This window comes from Pyxicephalus adspersus, chromosome 4 (genome assembly GCF_032062135.1).
Source record: "Pyxicephalus adspersus chromosome 4, UCB_Pads_2.0, whole genome shotgun sequence".
Lineage (NCBI taxonomy): Eukaryota > Metazoa > Chordata > Amphibia > Anura > Pyxicephalidae > Pyxicephalus > Pyxicephalus adspersus.
In genome coordinates, this window is record NC_092861.1 from 12,003,459 (window position 1) to 12,019,238 (window position 15,780).

Below are 15,780 nucleotides of genomic sequence, written 5' to 3' on the forward strand. Positions count from 1 at the left end.
TCCCTAAGATTACAAATATAACTTTTTTCAACTCTGTTATTACGTACCGTGAATGGAGAAAGCGGGCCAACCTTGTGGCCGTAGCGCCGTATGGCCTCTCTGATGTGGCTGGGCTGGATGGCATCGCTGTTCGACTCGATCCCACCGGCTGCCGCGCTCTGTAACAGGAAAAAAAAATGAAAAGGCACACGAATGGTTATTAAATGAGAAACACACAACATGATTTCAGTGCACGGAAACGTGAGATGGCAGGCGGTAGTCAGACGTTTGATGCCGAGCTTTCACTTCCTCCCTGTATTCAGGGACTGGCTTGGTTACTGCCATATACTCCATCAAAATGAATATCCCAAAAGCAAATCAGAAAAATAATTTCACAAAATATGTCCTCAAAGAGCCTGTGACACAAGACACCTAGGAAAATTTATATTACCAGGTTAAAGGGGGACTAAAGCATTTTAATTCTTTTTTTGTGCATAGATGAACAAGTACTAAGCTTAAAGCAACAAGTCTTGATAAACGTACGGCCATGTAAAATGATGTATGATTTATAATCAAAAAGTTTCTATAGATAAATGTAATAAAACTGAAAAAAACACAAGGAAAAGTGTAACTTTCTAATCGTTTATTCAAACATCAACAGATTATGTACAATGAAAAAAAATAAGCACACCCTTGTCCCTATAAGTCAAAAACCCATTTTGCATTTGTTGCATTTTGCATTACTTTCCACCAGTATCTCAAAGTTAAAATTTTGACTCCAAGAAAATTCCCTCAGTTAAAGCTCTCCAGGACTGGAGAAGATAGACTATCATGGGAGAAACTAGGTGATCCACTGGGTTTTCCTCTATGAACTACCTGTTTTAAATCCCCTATAACATTTCATTGGGGTTTTACTAGACCATCCCATATCTTCCATTTATTTATTTTTTGAGCTATAACTTGGAAGATTTGCTATTACGCTTTGGATCATTTTTGTGTTAAAGGTTGATTTTCAGATTCAACTTTTAGACAAAAACACTTTGCTGCAATGTTGATTTCACCATTACCAAAGCAACCCCAATTCTTAACATTTCCATAACCGCACATCAATGTTGGTATGTAGTTTCTTTCATGAAATGATGATGGCTTGTGCCAATCAAGTTTACCATAGACAAACAACTCCATCTTTGATTTATAAGTCCACAGCACATGGATCCAGAAGACCCAGACTTTCTGTATGTTCCAGGAAGACCTGCTATAATGATTTTTTTGTAAAGTGAAGGCTTTTTCCCAGCACACTTCCATGAAGTTTTAGGTTCATTCAATCCCTTTATTTTATATGCATGCACTTTGATACCATTTGTTTCAAGAGTTACCTTCCAATGTGTAATCTTGGGGATCCTGGAGATTTAATTTCATATTAGTAAGCTCTTAACTTGAATTTGCAAGACTGGTTAGCCCTGGGCAAATTAGGAGTTATGTGAAGTCTATGCTACTTGTAGATTATTTTCTTTACAGTGGAATGATCATTTTTACACTATTTGGCAATATTTTTAAATCCCTTTCAAGTCTTCTATGTATCCACAATATTGATTCTGATGGCCTTAGATTTTTTGATCTTGGAATGACATGACACATCTATAGCAAAGAAAACACCAGACAACACCAACAAAAAAACCCTCAGTATCTAAGGTTAAAAAAACACATATTCCACCAGCAAATTCTCCAAGGAGTTTATTATTTTTGACACCTAACCTGGAATACCAAATTCATGGATTTAAAGAGGTGGTAAATGTAGAAGTATAGCGTGTCAATGTTATTTTTCTAAACATATCACCTTTATCTGTAAGTAAAGCGCTTGATTTAATAAAGGTAAACACTGGAGAAGATAGACTATCATAGATGAACCTGGGTGAACAAGCAAACCTAAAATGGATATCATAAAAAATAATTTGCTATTAGCTGGAAAATATATTCAATCCTGAACCTGGTCCATTCTAAATTTGCTAGATTATCCAAGTTCACCCCATGATAGTCTTATCTTCTCCAGTCATGGTAAGCTTTAATGAAGATCTAATGTTCCCTGGTTCAGATATGCTTAAAAAAATCCAGTACAAAGCAATAAACAAAAAGCTTTTTGAAAAAGCAAAAAAATACAGATTTAGGATTAAATCATGATTTTTGAAAAATAGGTCAAACAATTAGGTTCACTTCCAAGTAGAAAAATAGCAAACACAAATTTTCTTTAGTGAAATGAGGGTAATATGCGAAGATTACCCTACAAGCACATCTAATATAACTCTTTCTGAAATGACATTATTGTGTACTCTTTTGTGTCACCCCCTCATATACAAATTACAAGCCTGAATATACTGATTTAAAAAAAAATCAGGTACAAAAAAAAATATAAAGGTTATACATTACAATTAAGTAATTCATCTATTCTGATGTGAATAGATGAGCAGATTCAGCATGCACAACACTACTTTTGGTAAGACTGCTCCTAACTGCAGTAAATCAATTTAATTTTGTGTCTCGCGGACCTGCAAGAATGTTGTCCCCAAAGAAAAGTCCTGAAGGCTGGACTCTGCCAACCGAAATAATTAGCCAACACTAACTCTTGCAGACTCGGACAAATATAGTCACAATTAATCTCCTACAAACTGTATAAACGAAGACTCCAAAGAGATGTAAAAATAACACACCATTCATGTTTGCCCTACAATTTGCATAAACCACGACGTAAAAAGAAAAATGTTCGGCTTGATGTTTTTTTTTCTCAGACGGCAGAACGGGTCAGACCACCAGTACCATCCCTCGCCGGTCGACTGTAAAATGTCCTTTGATGACTGTTCCATGGGCTGCTGTATAATTTAAAAAGACTAATTTGCAAACAGATTTTTCCTCTATTAAAATACCATTTTCCCTAATTTCCAATTTTTTTGTCATGGAATTACCGGGGTTGTTTTAGCGTTCTTGGAAAAAGCAACGCGATCTGTTTTAAAGAGGCTCATTATTGCAATACGAATGAAAAGATGTCGTAGAAATGTTAGGCCATGCCAGGCAGCAGTGGTGGAGTAAATGAGCTGAAGGTTATAGCAGCTCAACATACGGATGTGCTGCTGTGAAAACAAATTGTTCACACACGCTGTACATATCATTAGCTCGTTATATTTCCAGTAACTAACATTTTCAATCCGAAGAAACAAATCTAGTTTAGGAACGTTATGGCTTTTACCAAAAAGAACAGATATAAATGGAGGCAAATATTTTAAAACATACAAAGAGCTTACTTTGTAATATCCACAATTTAGTTTTACATTATTATCCCTGGTATTGTGTGTCATATCTTAGCCTCAGTCATCAGTACTAGGTACACAATTTAAATTCGGGTCTGCTGTAAAACCATCACTGAACAAGATTAGATCTGGTACCCCTGCTGGAAAAGTTCAAGCAGCTTGGACTTTGGCTACAAAAACCAAAAAGCCACATTGGTGTAGAAACGTAAAGGACATATAAAAAAGAGTGACCTCCAAAACCCATCTACCCTACAATGTTTTAGAGCAAGATGAGTTAAGAGAACGATTTGATGGCCTCGTGTACACAGCCATCCTGGTGATGAGTGCCTCCTACAGCTTTACAGATTTGATGGGTGATTGTCTTTAGGCCTGGTGCTTACACACTGGTTCTGCAGGTATATTCTGGAGATATAATGTGACCCAGAGTTAAGATAGAATCATGGTGCCACTTTGGAGGAGCTATTGGGGGTAAATGGATGGCATTCATATAAGGTTCCACATTCTGCATGCTACCTACTTATATATGTACACATAAAACAGAACAATAAAACCTGACAAAGTTCCTTTTTCCTTCCAATTTCCTTCAATTTAATTGTAAATTTTTTATGTTGTTTGGAGGTGGTCTAGAATGGACAATCAAAAGGCAAAAAGCCAAGTAACCAATCCAATTAGAGTTTACTCTGCTCAGACTGATAAACATTTAAATAGTTTTTCTCTAGAACACATCCGGCCCACAGAGTTGCCAGATCTGCCCTCTCCTCATTCTCTCTACTCATCTTGTCTTGGGGATGGGGCGCGTGTATCTCCTATTTTTCTCCATTAGATCATGCTACCAGGAGAGGGAGCTTCCTGAGCATGCTCAGTGTTAGCTCCCTGAGAGTAGGCATGTACTATAGACCTGGCAATCAGCTGTGGCTGCTCCCCCCCACCTTGTAGCAGCAGCATGAGAGCTGTGTCTGTCCATGTAGCTGTCATTATCCCCATGTATAAACCTTCATATCTCCTTCACTGATTCTCATAGAAATGTGAAATTGTCAAGGTACAAAAAAAAGCTGTAACTAATTAATTTCAGCCCCCTAAACATACAAGTTTCCAAATAAGCATACAATCCTAACAATATTCGGGGATATTTTCACATTAAGAGGGGCAATTTCAAAACCAAATTAAGTTTGCATGTTGGGGACGCCCCTGGGGGTCACTCTCATGGCAATAAACATTAGAGTACTGCCAATTGTCTGCGCGCTGTGGTCCCCCCTTGAAGTTCAAAAAACTCCAAGGCTGCATAAAGGTTGGCGGTAAGGTTGCGGTGCAGTTAACCGATCCTCATGCCATGGAACCCTGGCTCGGAGGAGACCCTCAGTACCGCTCACTGCCGCCTGGAGTCAAACTTGTAGACACTGCAGTCCGAGGGACTGAGCGGCTTGTGGGGTGCCTATTACACATAGCTTACCACTTACTTTCTCTGAACACCAATTTCTCTGGAACAGAGGTATGTTGGCAACTGTAAATGTGTAAGTAAGCAGGAAACCCTTTTTGCTCCGCACCTTCCCTATTAAAATGGTATACCTATCATATCCTTCTACCTTGTCACACATCTATCCTCTTACTCTCTATGAATCCCCAATTTCTCTAAGAAAAGGGGAATGTGACTGTAAATGCAGGTCTACCCCTAAAATGTTATCGCTACGGTGCCACTAACCTTCTCTGAACCCCAACTTCTCTTTAACAGTAGTTAAGCGTAAATGTAGGATATGTGGGGGACCCCTGTGGCTACCCCATCCCTCAATTACATAAAGTCTAAATATAGTCTACGGTCAAGTCTTAGACTCTCATAGCATGTTACAGTAAATCTCTACCCTCAAAGGCAATCTGTAACCTATTTTGTGCAACATTTATTATGCTACAGGGGTTTGGGTGTTTACTTTAGTAATATAATGTATGGGTAAATATAGTAAGTTGACATGATCATGCTGTGGTCAGATAATGGAGCTCACGTCAATACGGTGAAGATAGGAATATTTACAAATAACAGGACATGTGCTTGCAATTATCTTCCTGTTTATTGCCATTACAAAAAATCTGACCACGACAGCTGCCTGTAATGCTCATGGATGCCAGTAAGGAGCAACCATCTCTTCCAACAGGAAGAGGAGGCTTGTTCAGAACATCTGCCTCATCATGACCAGAATTATTCATTTCTATGAACCAATGACCAGAAAACATCTAGGCCAAGAGAGACTACAGTTCGGACTACAGAAGAGTTTCAAATCCATTTTTCATGTTTTTTGGGCCTCTGTTCAGAATAACAAACTATTTTAGGCACACCTACTCTAAAGATTTTTTTTTTTAATATACTTTTCAAACACCTTGTTGTAATCTGCTTGTGTTGGCCTGCAACTTCCCCAACTCTTCAACAGAAGAATTTCAGACCACACAACTTAACCCCCCTAGCGTTCTAATTCTGTAATTTTTTGATGCAAAAAGTGATCCTATTTTTTTTCCCCCAAAGGTACCCCGAGTGTGACTCGGGATTACCGCTTTTTGCAATTTTTCCGGCCCCGAGTCACACTCGGGAACACCCCTTAGGGGGTTAAAAAAGAGACTAAAAGAATTAGTGCACACTGCCTGCCCCTCTGCGTAAATTTTTCCCCACCTTGCCCATTTTAAATTTGTTTAGAATTGAAAGTACAGTTTATTAACAAACTTAAGGATTGTAAATATCTCCCGATACTCCTCCGGTATTCATATTTAAACTTTCACAAGTTTTTTGATTTTTCTATCACAAGAGGAAATTCCATTCTTAAAACCAACACATATATGCTTTACGAAAGATCTAAGAAGTTGATGTGAAAGTGTAATTTTCACCTTTTTTCTTTTCCTTTGCTTGGACTTGGCAGAATCTGGAGTTTGTGCACCGTTACCCAGGGGACCAGGCTGGTTTTTGCCTATATGCTGCGCTCCAGATGTTGGTGGAGTAGGTGTGGCAGGAGGAGTGTTCTCCGGAGTCTCTGGGTTACTTTTCATTGGCTGTGCCTGAAAAAGAGGCTTTCAGAACAGGCAATATTAATATACGTCTGGGTTAAAAAAAAAAAAAAATACTAGACCAACTTTACTTGTCTAACATGTGGGTACCTTTGTAATAACTTTCAGGTCTTCAGTCCTCTGCCCCTACTATAATAGTGTGGTGGTCAATGGGAAGAATGCCTCTTAAATTGCTGGCTCATGGGAAGAATGTCACCTTTACAGATCAAGGAACCCCTAGCAACCTCTAGAGAAGCTCTGGTTGAAAAACACTAGTCTAGTCTTTCACATATCTTGGGATGGCCCCTAAATACTGTAATTTTTTTTGTTTTGGAATGTGGGAGGAAACCTGAGTGCCGGGAAACCCACGCAAACACAAGGAGAACCTGCAAACTCCATGAAGATATTGTCCTAGCCAAGATAGTGCCTGCTTTTGGGAACAACTCAAAGAACTACTGGCTATGAAGCTGACACAGTACTCAATGGGCCATCCCAGTCTGTAACTGCCAACATGTATCGGGATACTGCTCTGAATCTGGCTAGATCTGGGAGCAATGTGGAATTAATCTTCAATGGAAATGAGGGAAATTTTCCTCCATTACACATTCTTCATGCACTGAACTAATTTTGTGGGTGACAGACAACACTTCTGTGTCTGATGTGCTCAACATTCTTCACAACAGATCCGCAGGGAATGTAAATGTAAAATACATAAGTACTGCATAATCCTAATTATATCAACTTTAAACTTTTTTAAACTCTGTGGAAATGGTCCTAGAGCTGACAATAGGTGAGCATATTTACATTTAAATGAACTTGTTGGATATATTACAAATCAAATTACATAAAAAACCTTTTGAAAGTTTACTAAAACTAAAGGTACTCAAATCCAGAATAAAATTATGTATGAATGTCTGATTGGATAGAAGCTAGACATTACACTAGTGCACAACTCAATGGGCTTTATTCTCATTATCAGTAAAATAGGACATTTTAACATTGTATTTTGTCAGTAGAGTGTATTGATTAGCTGATGAGCTGAAGTTGGTAACAGCCCTGACTGTAACACTTTCATTCTACATGAAATTATTGTGTTTATCCTGCAAAAATAAAAACAACAAAAATGTGCTCATTTTTAGTTTTAGTGCATTAAATGATAATGCTGATTGGTTACAGAAACTTTACTTTTACTTTGGCTGTAGTTTCTATTATGTAATAAATCAGTTCCAACCATTAAATATCCCGCCCACACAAATATAACAAATTCAGATTTGTTGGTGGGTTTAAAAAATCTGGATACATCTACTTCTTGAGGTCTAAAACAGCGATGTATCACCATAACAATTCAAAGTTATGTTCATTGGGGTGAAAAACATACCATACAAACAGTAGTACAATGGGAAATTGATTACTCTTTACCTCCGACGGATTGCGGTTCTGTAAGTAGGCAGCAGACATTGCATGCGAAAATGGGTCACAGGCCTTCGGAGACATATCCTGCTTCACAAGCAGAGCCAGGTCCACCAACTACAATAATTACATTTTTTGCATCAGTTTAATAACAAAATATGCTGGGTTAGTACAACTGACATTTTCTTTCTGGCCCCCTATATTAGTAGTAATAAAATGCCTAAGTGTCTAAGTTCCCTGGTCTCACAAGTTCCTAGGAGGGTCTAACTCTCAACAAAAAAGCAAACAAAAAATGATATCAGAAAATTTTGTGCACTGCGCTGACAGTAGAGCAATGTTGCTGATTATAATTTTTTTTTTAAATACATTTTCTTGCTGATTTTTTCAGCAGTTATAGGACCATTCTAGCTCCAACTAAATCCCATGCAGCTGTTGCTGGGGATGAATATGCAAAAGCACCATCTTTATGCAATGTAGGTACCACTTACCTGTGCTACAGTTTCATAGGCCAAATAGGTGAGGATCTCCATGGCACCTGCATTTGGTTTTATCTCCATGCTACTGCAGTCTAGCCAGTCCCGAAATTTTGATGCTTTTTTAGCTGTTGACAGAATAACAAATGAAAAAGTGGCTTTATTGGTAATGTTACAGTGAAGGACAACTAAGGTGTGTCTAAGTACTAATCGAAAAAATTTGACTTTAATTAAAATGCAGCCTAGCCTGCATAGAAAAAATAGTGCTGTTGCAAAGTATATATACCATGCAATGTTCCAAACATTTTAGTCAGGTTTCCTATAAACACTAACATTTCCAGACAGCTCGAGAACTGTGAGTGTCTTTTTGTGTGTTGTGTGTCCACTGAGATCTGTGGACTATGGCTATTGACTTTGTAATGTCTACATAATTTAACAAACAGTAACTAACACTAAAAAGTTCTCACTAATCTTTGTAGTGGCAGGAACTGTGAAGTAATATCTCCTTAAAGTGTAACGTCCCGCTTTGGGAGTCAGGCAGGTGGCTATTGCAGAAAGGGACAGGCAATGTCCCTTCTGCAATAACTGTTTTTACCGGTCTGATCATCACACAGCTGTCAGTGTTGGTTGCCAGGAAAACCCAAACTTTACAGATTCTGTTGGACATGCCAGTGAATGATCAAATTCTCAAACAGGAGTTATGTCACCTGGCTCAGCCAATCAGGATGGCCAAAGAATAAAAAAAAAGAAAGATGGTGGTGACCTGCAACAAAACAGGGATGGGTGAGTAATAGTGGGTTTAGTTTTGCTTTAAGTATTTTACCTTTCAGTGGCTAATTTTCCAATGCCAGAGTGACTTATCTACCTTTTCCAACCTTCTGTTTACTGACAACAGTAAAAAGACAGCAAAACTGCCTCCACTGAGATTTTTCATTAGAAAACCTAAAATGCTCTTTGGATTTTTATGCATGGACGCACCCATGTTTATGTGTATAAAAAATGTAAATTTTAAAAAAATTATAAATAAACCTTAAAAAATGATAATAAAATTGACCTAAAACCATTATAGCTTCCCAGACATTTTATTGTACAAAATAAATACCAAATCAGGAGATTGCACTGGTTATGGGGTTATATGTTGGCAGCCTCCGTAGACTTTGCAGTGAACAGAACAATAAAAAAGATTTACAGCTTTGCCACTACAGGTGTGAAGTACTCCATTCACCTTAATTAGGTACTAACATCAGTGCTCAGTCTGGGTCACTTATTTCTGGCCCTAATAAAACAGCAGGCAAAACTAAACAGTGAAAAGTTAATACAACCAGAAGTGCCTTAACCAGAGGTACACCTATACACAATGGGCACAGTTTTGTTAAACTGTTATAAGCCACATGAATGCTACATAAGCGCTTTTAATAATTATTCTTATTAAAATAATCATGTTCTTGTGTTTCTGAACATTAAGTTAGTTAGCTCTTTGGCAAGGAAATTACATTTTCATATAGATACAATGTTGCTTATGACAATGCCGGAACAGATCAGGTAACTAACCTAAGGCTTGGTCCACATGAACTTTTTTAAAAACAAATGTAAAAGTTCCTACTGCGTTTCTATGTGTTTTATGCACTTTCAGTAGCAGTTTAAAGCTTGCCCTTAAATCTCTGGAAAAAGTCTATGTCGCGTTTTGAAAATTAAATCAATCAATCAATCAAGAAATCAATGGAAGTGTTTTTCCTGCGTTTTTCAGTGTTAACCCTGCGTTTTAATTTTTTTAAACTTTTTTTTAAATGTTGCAAGCAGCGTTTAGAAAGAACACTCAAACCTGCCTCAAGGAAACGTCCTGGTGTAGATTAGCCCATTGGAATGCATGGGAATTTCAAACATGAGCTTTTAAAACCTCAGGTTAAAACCCTGGAGAAAACGTTTGTGTGGCGTAAGCCAAAAGGTTGAATCTTGCAGCATTAGAAACTGGGGTAAGGATCTGCAAAATCGTTACAGCTGTAAACACCCATCATCATTTTTGGACTTAAAGTTTAATTTAATAAACAAAAAAATTTAAAGCCTATTACTGATCACAAGGTTTCTCTGGTAATGCCCTGGACAGAGGGTCTGTGGCTTTTCTGACTGTACATGCTTTGTTTCATTCCTGTGTATTATTTTGAAAGAATTTGAACCTAGCTTGTGTGTGCATATTATAGTTAATGGCCTGTTACATTTGTTACTGTTTGCCATTTACGATTATGCGTCTGAGGAATCATGTTGGTCTACACAGGTATAGCATGTTTGTAACACAGGCCCCCCAAAACAATGGAGCTGATACAAATGTATCTCTTCTGCACCAATATCTCTAAACTGAGAACTACTTATTTCCTAAATTCACCAGTTCCTTTTTCATGCCCTGATACTGCACAGGGAGACTAGGACTGCATAACTAAGACACTACAGACTGTTTATTGTTTACATATTGTAATTACATTAAGTGTCTCTGGTTACCTCATGCCAAAGACAAGTTATTGATGGAGTAACAAATTGACTATTTTCCAGTTGTTTCAATTAGTTATTCGTATACCACCTGCAGTGTTACAAAATGCAGCTCCCATTGACAGCCTGTGAATCTTTCACGGTGGCCGCAAAACATGACAGTACTGATTTGTCCTTGCGGACAGTGGTCAAGCGGGCGTTCCATTGTCTTAGTGCACTACAATTATTCTTGTTTCAGATGAGATAGTGGCCACTATGTGGTGGAATGGACATGGCAGGCAGACCACAGATGCCATCGGCCTTTGGCATATACTCAAAATTGTCATGCTGCCTGTCCATCAAATACGAAATTCTCAGGTAATCTGTTTTCTGAGAAGCAAAACATTTTTCTAACAGGATTTGTTCAACAACGATGGCACAAAATGTCCTACAGAACGAGGACACATAGTAACCAATGTTTAGAGTTTATCTATGCTATTCCTGCACCCGCTGTCATCCCATAGCTCAGCAGTTTTAATTCTACTTTTATATACATTTATACGGAGGCTTGATTATAATTTTTAGGTTTAAAAATGGCTTTATCACAAACCTCTCATTTACTGGAATGACTGTGATCTGAAGTACCAGTCTCCTAATGTTTTGCAGATGGACTCGGGCTAGGTTCAGCTGCACTGTGACGGCTGAATTAAATTTAGATGAAAATAAAATGCTTGAGAAGTTTTCTCCTTCGTTTAAAGAAGAACCCGGCTAAGCATTTTCCAAAACTGAATATATCACACTTTTTCCCATAGAAAATATATCAAGTCTAGTTGGTTTTGTAATTTCAAAATGTATTAATTCCTAAAATAGGGGATAAATACATCATATCTAAAAAATATACATTTGCTGACCCCACCAAATGTATGTCCTGAAACATGTTCCATTTTGGTGCTATTATTAATGGATATACTAAACATTTTATACGTTCTATTTTTGATCATTGACTAAAAATGCTTGTTTAGGTTTAAGTTTATTAATGCAGTATTTTTACCTAAAAAAAGTTTTGTTTTAATTAAAAAATTATTTTACTTGGGCTGCTGAATACACACCAATCAGGAAAAGGGCTAGTTATGTGTTTATGATCAATTCATTTTTTAAGGTCTGGTTTATTGTATATTTTTTTGTTTCTTTCCTTTTTGTTTTGTTTTTTTCTTCTTACCAAAGCCTAGCAGCCATTTGCTGAATTTTATGTTAAGACAGAAAAATACTCACAACTACCTTTATATAACAAAAAGAAAAGAAAAAAAGGTTAATAGTCATAATGGGCTGCAGGACTGGCTAGTACAAAGTGGGAGTTAGGTGCACTGGGACAGAATAAAGAAGAATTACTCCATTTGTTGAATATCTACAAATAGTAATGATAACTGTCAAATACATGATAATTATTGTACGGTACAATTTACATGTTAAATATTGTGGGAGTCTTTAGTAAAATAGTAATGCTACTCTGTATGCGTGGTATAACTTTTGGGATGCCTCAAAATTGTGCTTGACACATGCATTGTATCAGATGAAAACATGGATATAATACCATGCATGCCCCAGGTGTACCTGTTCTGTGAACAGGTTAAACTCGCTAGTGCCCATTATTAGGGTACAAACAAAACGTGGCAGTGGAATGACTCAGAAATGTAGATGTGTACTGGTGGTGCGTTAAGTCCTAGATGTTGGTGTAGTGGCAGTGAGCAGAGTCGGACAAGTCAGTATCTGGGCTATGGCAAGCTGGATCCTGCTCATTGTTGGTGAAGTGGTAGACCAAAGAGTCATGCACATTTATGGAAGCAAGTGGGGACATGTAGCGGGTGAAATGGAGTTTACTAAAGTAGTGTAGAATTATGGTGGCATTCAGTAGACAAGTGCATGGGTTTACTAGAGCGCTGTGGTGGTACAGCATAGTTCAGTAAAAATAGTGTACAGATACAGAGAAAGAAAAATGCATAGGTGAAGTGACCTTCGGTAAAGAAGTATGCAGTGCAGTTGCCTTTACAGGTGAAGTGCTGAGGTGCAGAAGCATTTAGTGTAGAAGTATGGAGGCTTTCAGTGGAGAAGTGTACAGTGTCGACAACATTCAGTGGAGAATTGTCGGGATGCAGCAGCCTTCAGTGTAAATCATGAAAAGATGCATAAAATAGGGGTGTAGTGGGGTAATTGTCACTCAGCATTATTCCTAATAACACATTTTGTGTGCAAGTGAAAAGGTATTATCAACACAGTCTCAAACTGCCAATGAGTGGACAGAAGATGAGAAGGGTCAGTATAATGCACCATTATCTTTTTCATATATGCCATTGTTCTTTTTATTATGTGCGACATAACAGCATGATTGGCAATGTTTTAGCAAACCCAATCTTAATAATCATCATCACTGTACTGCATGCTAGTCTGCAATGTCCAAGAAAACCTTATGAGGTCAAACTGCTATTAGATAAACATATTTTTTGGGACACTAGAGTAGTCATTTCAAAGGAACCCATTATAATGTAGACTGACATTAGTATCTGCTGTATTCTCTGCAAAGTACAACAAATAGGGAACGCAGAAACCTGTATAAATACCAGTACAAACCCTTTTTTACTGCCCACTCACTTCAACACTAACATCTATTAAACTTGTAAGCTAAATTTTCATTAGAATTTTGAATCTTAATTTGCATATACAGTAATGTGAAAAATAAAGTAGCATAGCCATGCACCGTTACTTGGCTTTGAGAACATGGGAGGCCCAAGAACTTAGGAAGGTAATTAGCAATCAGGTGCTTCTAATCAAATGAACTTAATGAAGTATGACCACCTCAAATACAGCAGAAGGTTTAGCAGTTTGCTGATTAGAAGCATTTAGGTTTGTATTAAGGTCTGTATTCCCATTGCATGGGAAGGGTTATAAGGCAATTTTTTAAATCTTCAATTTGAAGTGTTGGTCAAGAGTGGACATCCCAGCAAATTTATCGCTAGGTCAGACTATGCAATGCTCATAGAATTTGAAAAAAAAGCGAGAGCTTGATCTCAGTTTATATGAGCCTTAGTTAGTATATTCAAAACTAAAGTTCATGACAGAGAAAAAGACAGAGCAAGTATGGCTTGTTTAAATGGGTTGCCAAGAGCTATCCTCTTCTTTCCTACATTATCTTAAAAGCATGGCTGAGGTTTGCAAAGTTAAATCTGAAGAAACCACAAGGCTTCTGAAAAATTGACCTCTGGGCAGACTAGCACTGTGGTGAAGAGGTGATGATTTGAGCTTGTTTTGCAGACAAAGGACCTGGGCAATTTGAAGTAATTCAGTTGGCCATGAACTCCACTGTAAACCATGTAGCCATCTTTGCAACAGATAGAACTTAGCTGAAACAGAGTCATTCAACAGGACAATAATGCCAAGCTCAACAACAAATGTACAACAAAATGGTTGAAAAAAAGAGTCAAGGTGTTACAATGGTCCAGTCAAAGTCCAGACCTCAACATGATTGAAATGCTGTGGGGGGGTCTTAGGAGAGCTGTGCATAAACAAATGCCTGCAACATTTCCGCTACAACAATAAAGATGGACTCGGAGGAGACTGACAAAGACTTACAGAAATTGATTATTTCAAGTTATTGATGCTAAATGTGGTTTTACAAGCTATTGAATGATGGGGGTGTAGTTAGTTTTTCACACATAGCTTTGTTAAATAAAATAATGACACAATGGAATCCACTGTGTTGTTTTTACACCCGACATTAGATCTAAATATCTTTTGAACCTGTTAAAGAGCAGATGATTTTCTATTATATCATAATATGTAAGACCTTGGAATTGAATGAGGGTTTCTTACTTTCTTTTCCAAATACCTGTATTATAGTGCATGCTGAAGTGGGACCATTACACTGTGATCTTTTTTAGGCCAGTCCGAATATCTCATATTGGTAATACATGTTCGTGTGCATACTGTTGGGTGGCTGTGGGTACCTTTTGATTAAGTTGATAATTGACTTTCCGTCAGTACTTAGCTTGACTAGTCCCATTTCACACAATACTAAGAAAGAAGCCAGGTTAAGGAAACAATGTAAATCTTGCAATCACATGAATAGAGGAAAATCATCAGTGGTCCCTTATGGTTGAAAATGATAACTGAGGTACCCGGAAGAAGCATTTAGCCTCATCAGTTCATGACTATGATGAATGGCTTCATTGGCCAATACTTCTAGGTGTCCACACTTCACAACTGCATCAATTTTTCCCATGGATGGGTAATAAATTGTGTAAATGTGGTCACGTTTTGATGCTTTTACATATGTGCCTTTGGACTCTGGACAGTTTTTTTACTTACAAAAGCTAAGTTGACGACTTTCACAGAATTCTGCATACTGTGCTGAATCCATCGATCGGGTTTGTTTTTCAGCTCTCTGTAAGAAAACATAGCATAAATATCTGTATATATATTTTTTATTAATATATATATTATTATAACAATTAATAAATAACAATCTACAAATATGCCATAAATCATTCAATTGATAAAGCCAAACATATCAAACTGCCCACAGACTTGGTGTCATTCTCAGCCCATAAACGCACTATGGGAGAGACACCAATGTATTGGGGACGCTTCTATAGCACATTAACTTGCAGAAGACTATGAATCGGACATAAGCACATCAATTTAGCTAGTAGCACAGATTTTTCTGGTCCATGGCCATTTTAAATGTGATTACTAGACATTTATTTTGGAAGCCTGAATAGATGGGACAGAATCAGAGTTATGTGTAGTGGAAAGTGTTGATTTATTTATGAACATTAGGCTCATTAGCAGGAATTCAGTGTTCAAAAGAATATGAAAGTAAGTGGGGTGGACAAATACACTATGACAATAACTAAATAAAGTTCCTAAATCCTTAAAAAGACTTTCAATTTTGGCAGACTGGTCAAAATATACCAAAGGCATACATTTAGGCACCAGCAAACAAAACACCAAAAATTAATCATCAAAAATATGCACTGCTTACCTGTTATTCACACAAATCACTCAAATCATTAAAAAATCATCTAAAAAATCTATAATTTCTTTATATTTAGATATTTTCAAGAAAAGTTTAAAAAGAAAATGTT

At 37.3% G+C, this 15,780-nt stretch overlaps 1 protein-coding gene across 3 annotated transcripts in view; it reads right to left on the reverse strand.

Annotated features, from left to right (window-relative positions):
* SUPT3H (SPT3 homolog, SAGA and STAGA complex component) overlaps nucleotides 1–15,780 on the reverse strand; it is a 270,705-nt gene that overhangs the window by 42,599 nt on the left and 212,326 nt on the right. For 2 of the 3 annotated variants that reach the window (XM_072407411.1, XM_072407413.1), the window contains 5 exons: nucleotides 15,002–15,077; nucleotides 8,198–8,310; nucleotides 7,719–7,826; nucleotides 6,144–6,323; nucleotides 48–158 (listed from right to left, as the gene is read on the reverse strand). In XM_072407411.1, the coding sequence (XP_072263512.1) occupies nucleotides 48–158; nucleotides 6,144–6,323; nucleotides 7,719–7,826; nucleotides 8,198–8,310; nucleotides 15,002–15,077 (588 nt within the window). The remainder of the gene's footprint in view (nucleotides 1–47; nucleotides 159–6,143; nucleotides 6,324–7,718; nucleotides 7,827–8,197; nucleotides 8,311–15,001; nucleotides 15,078–15,780) is intronic. The other variant, XM_072407412.1, reaches the window with a different exon arrangement.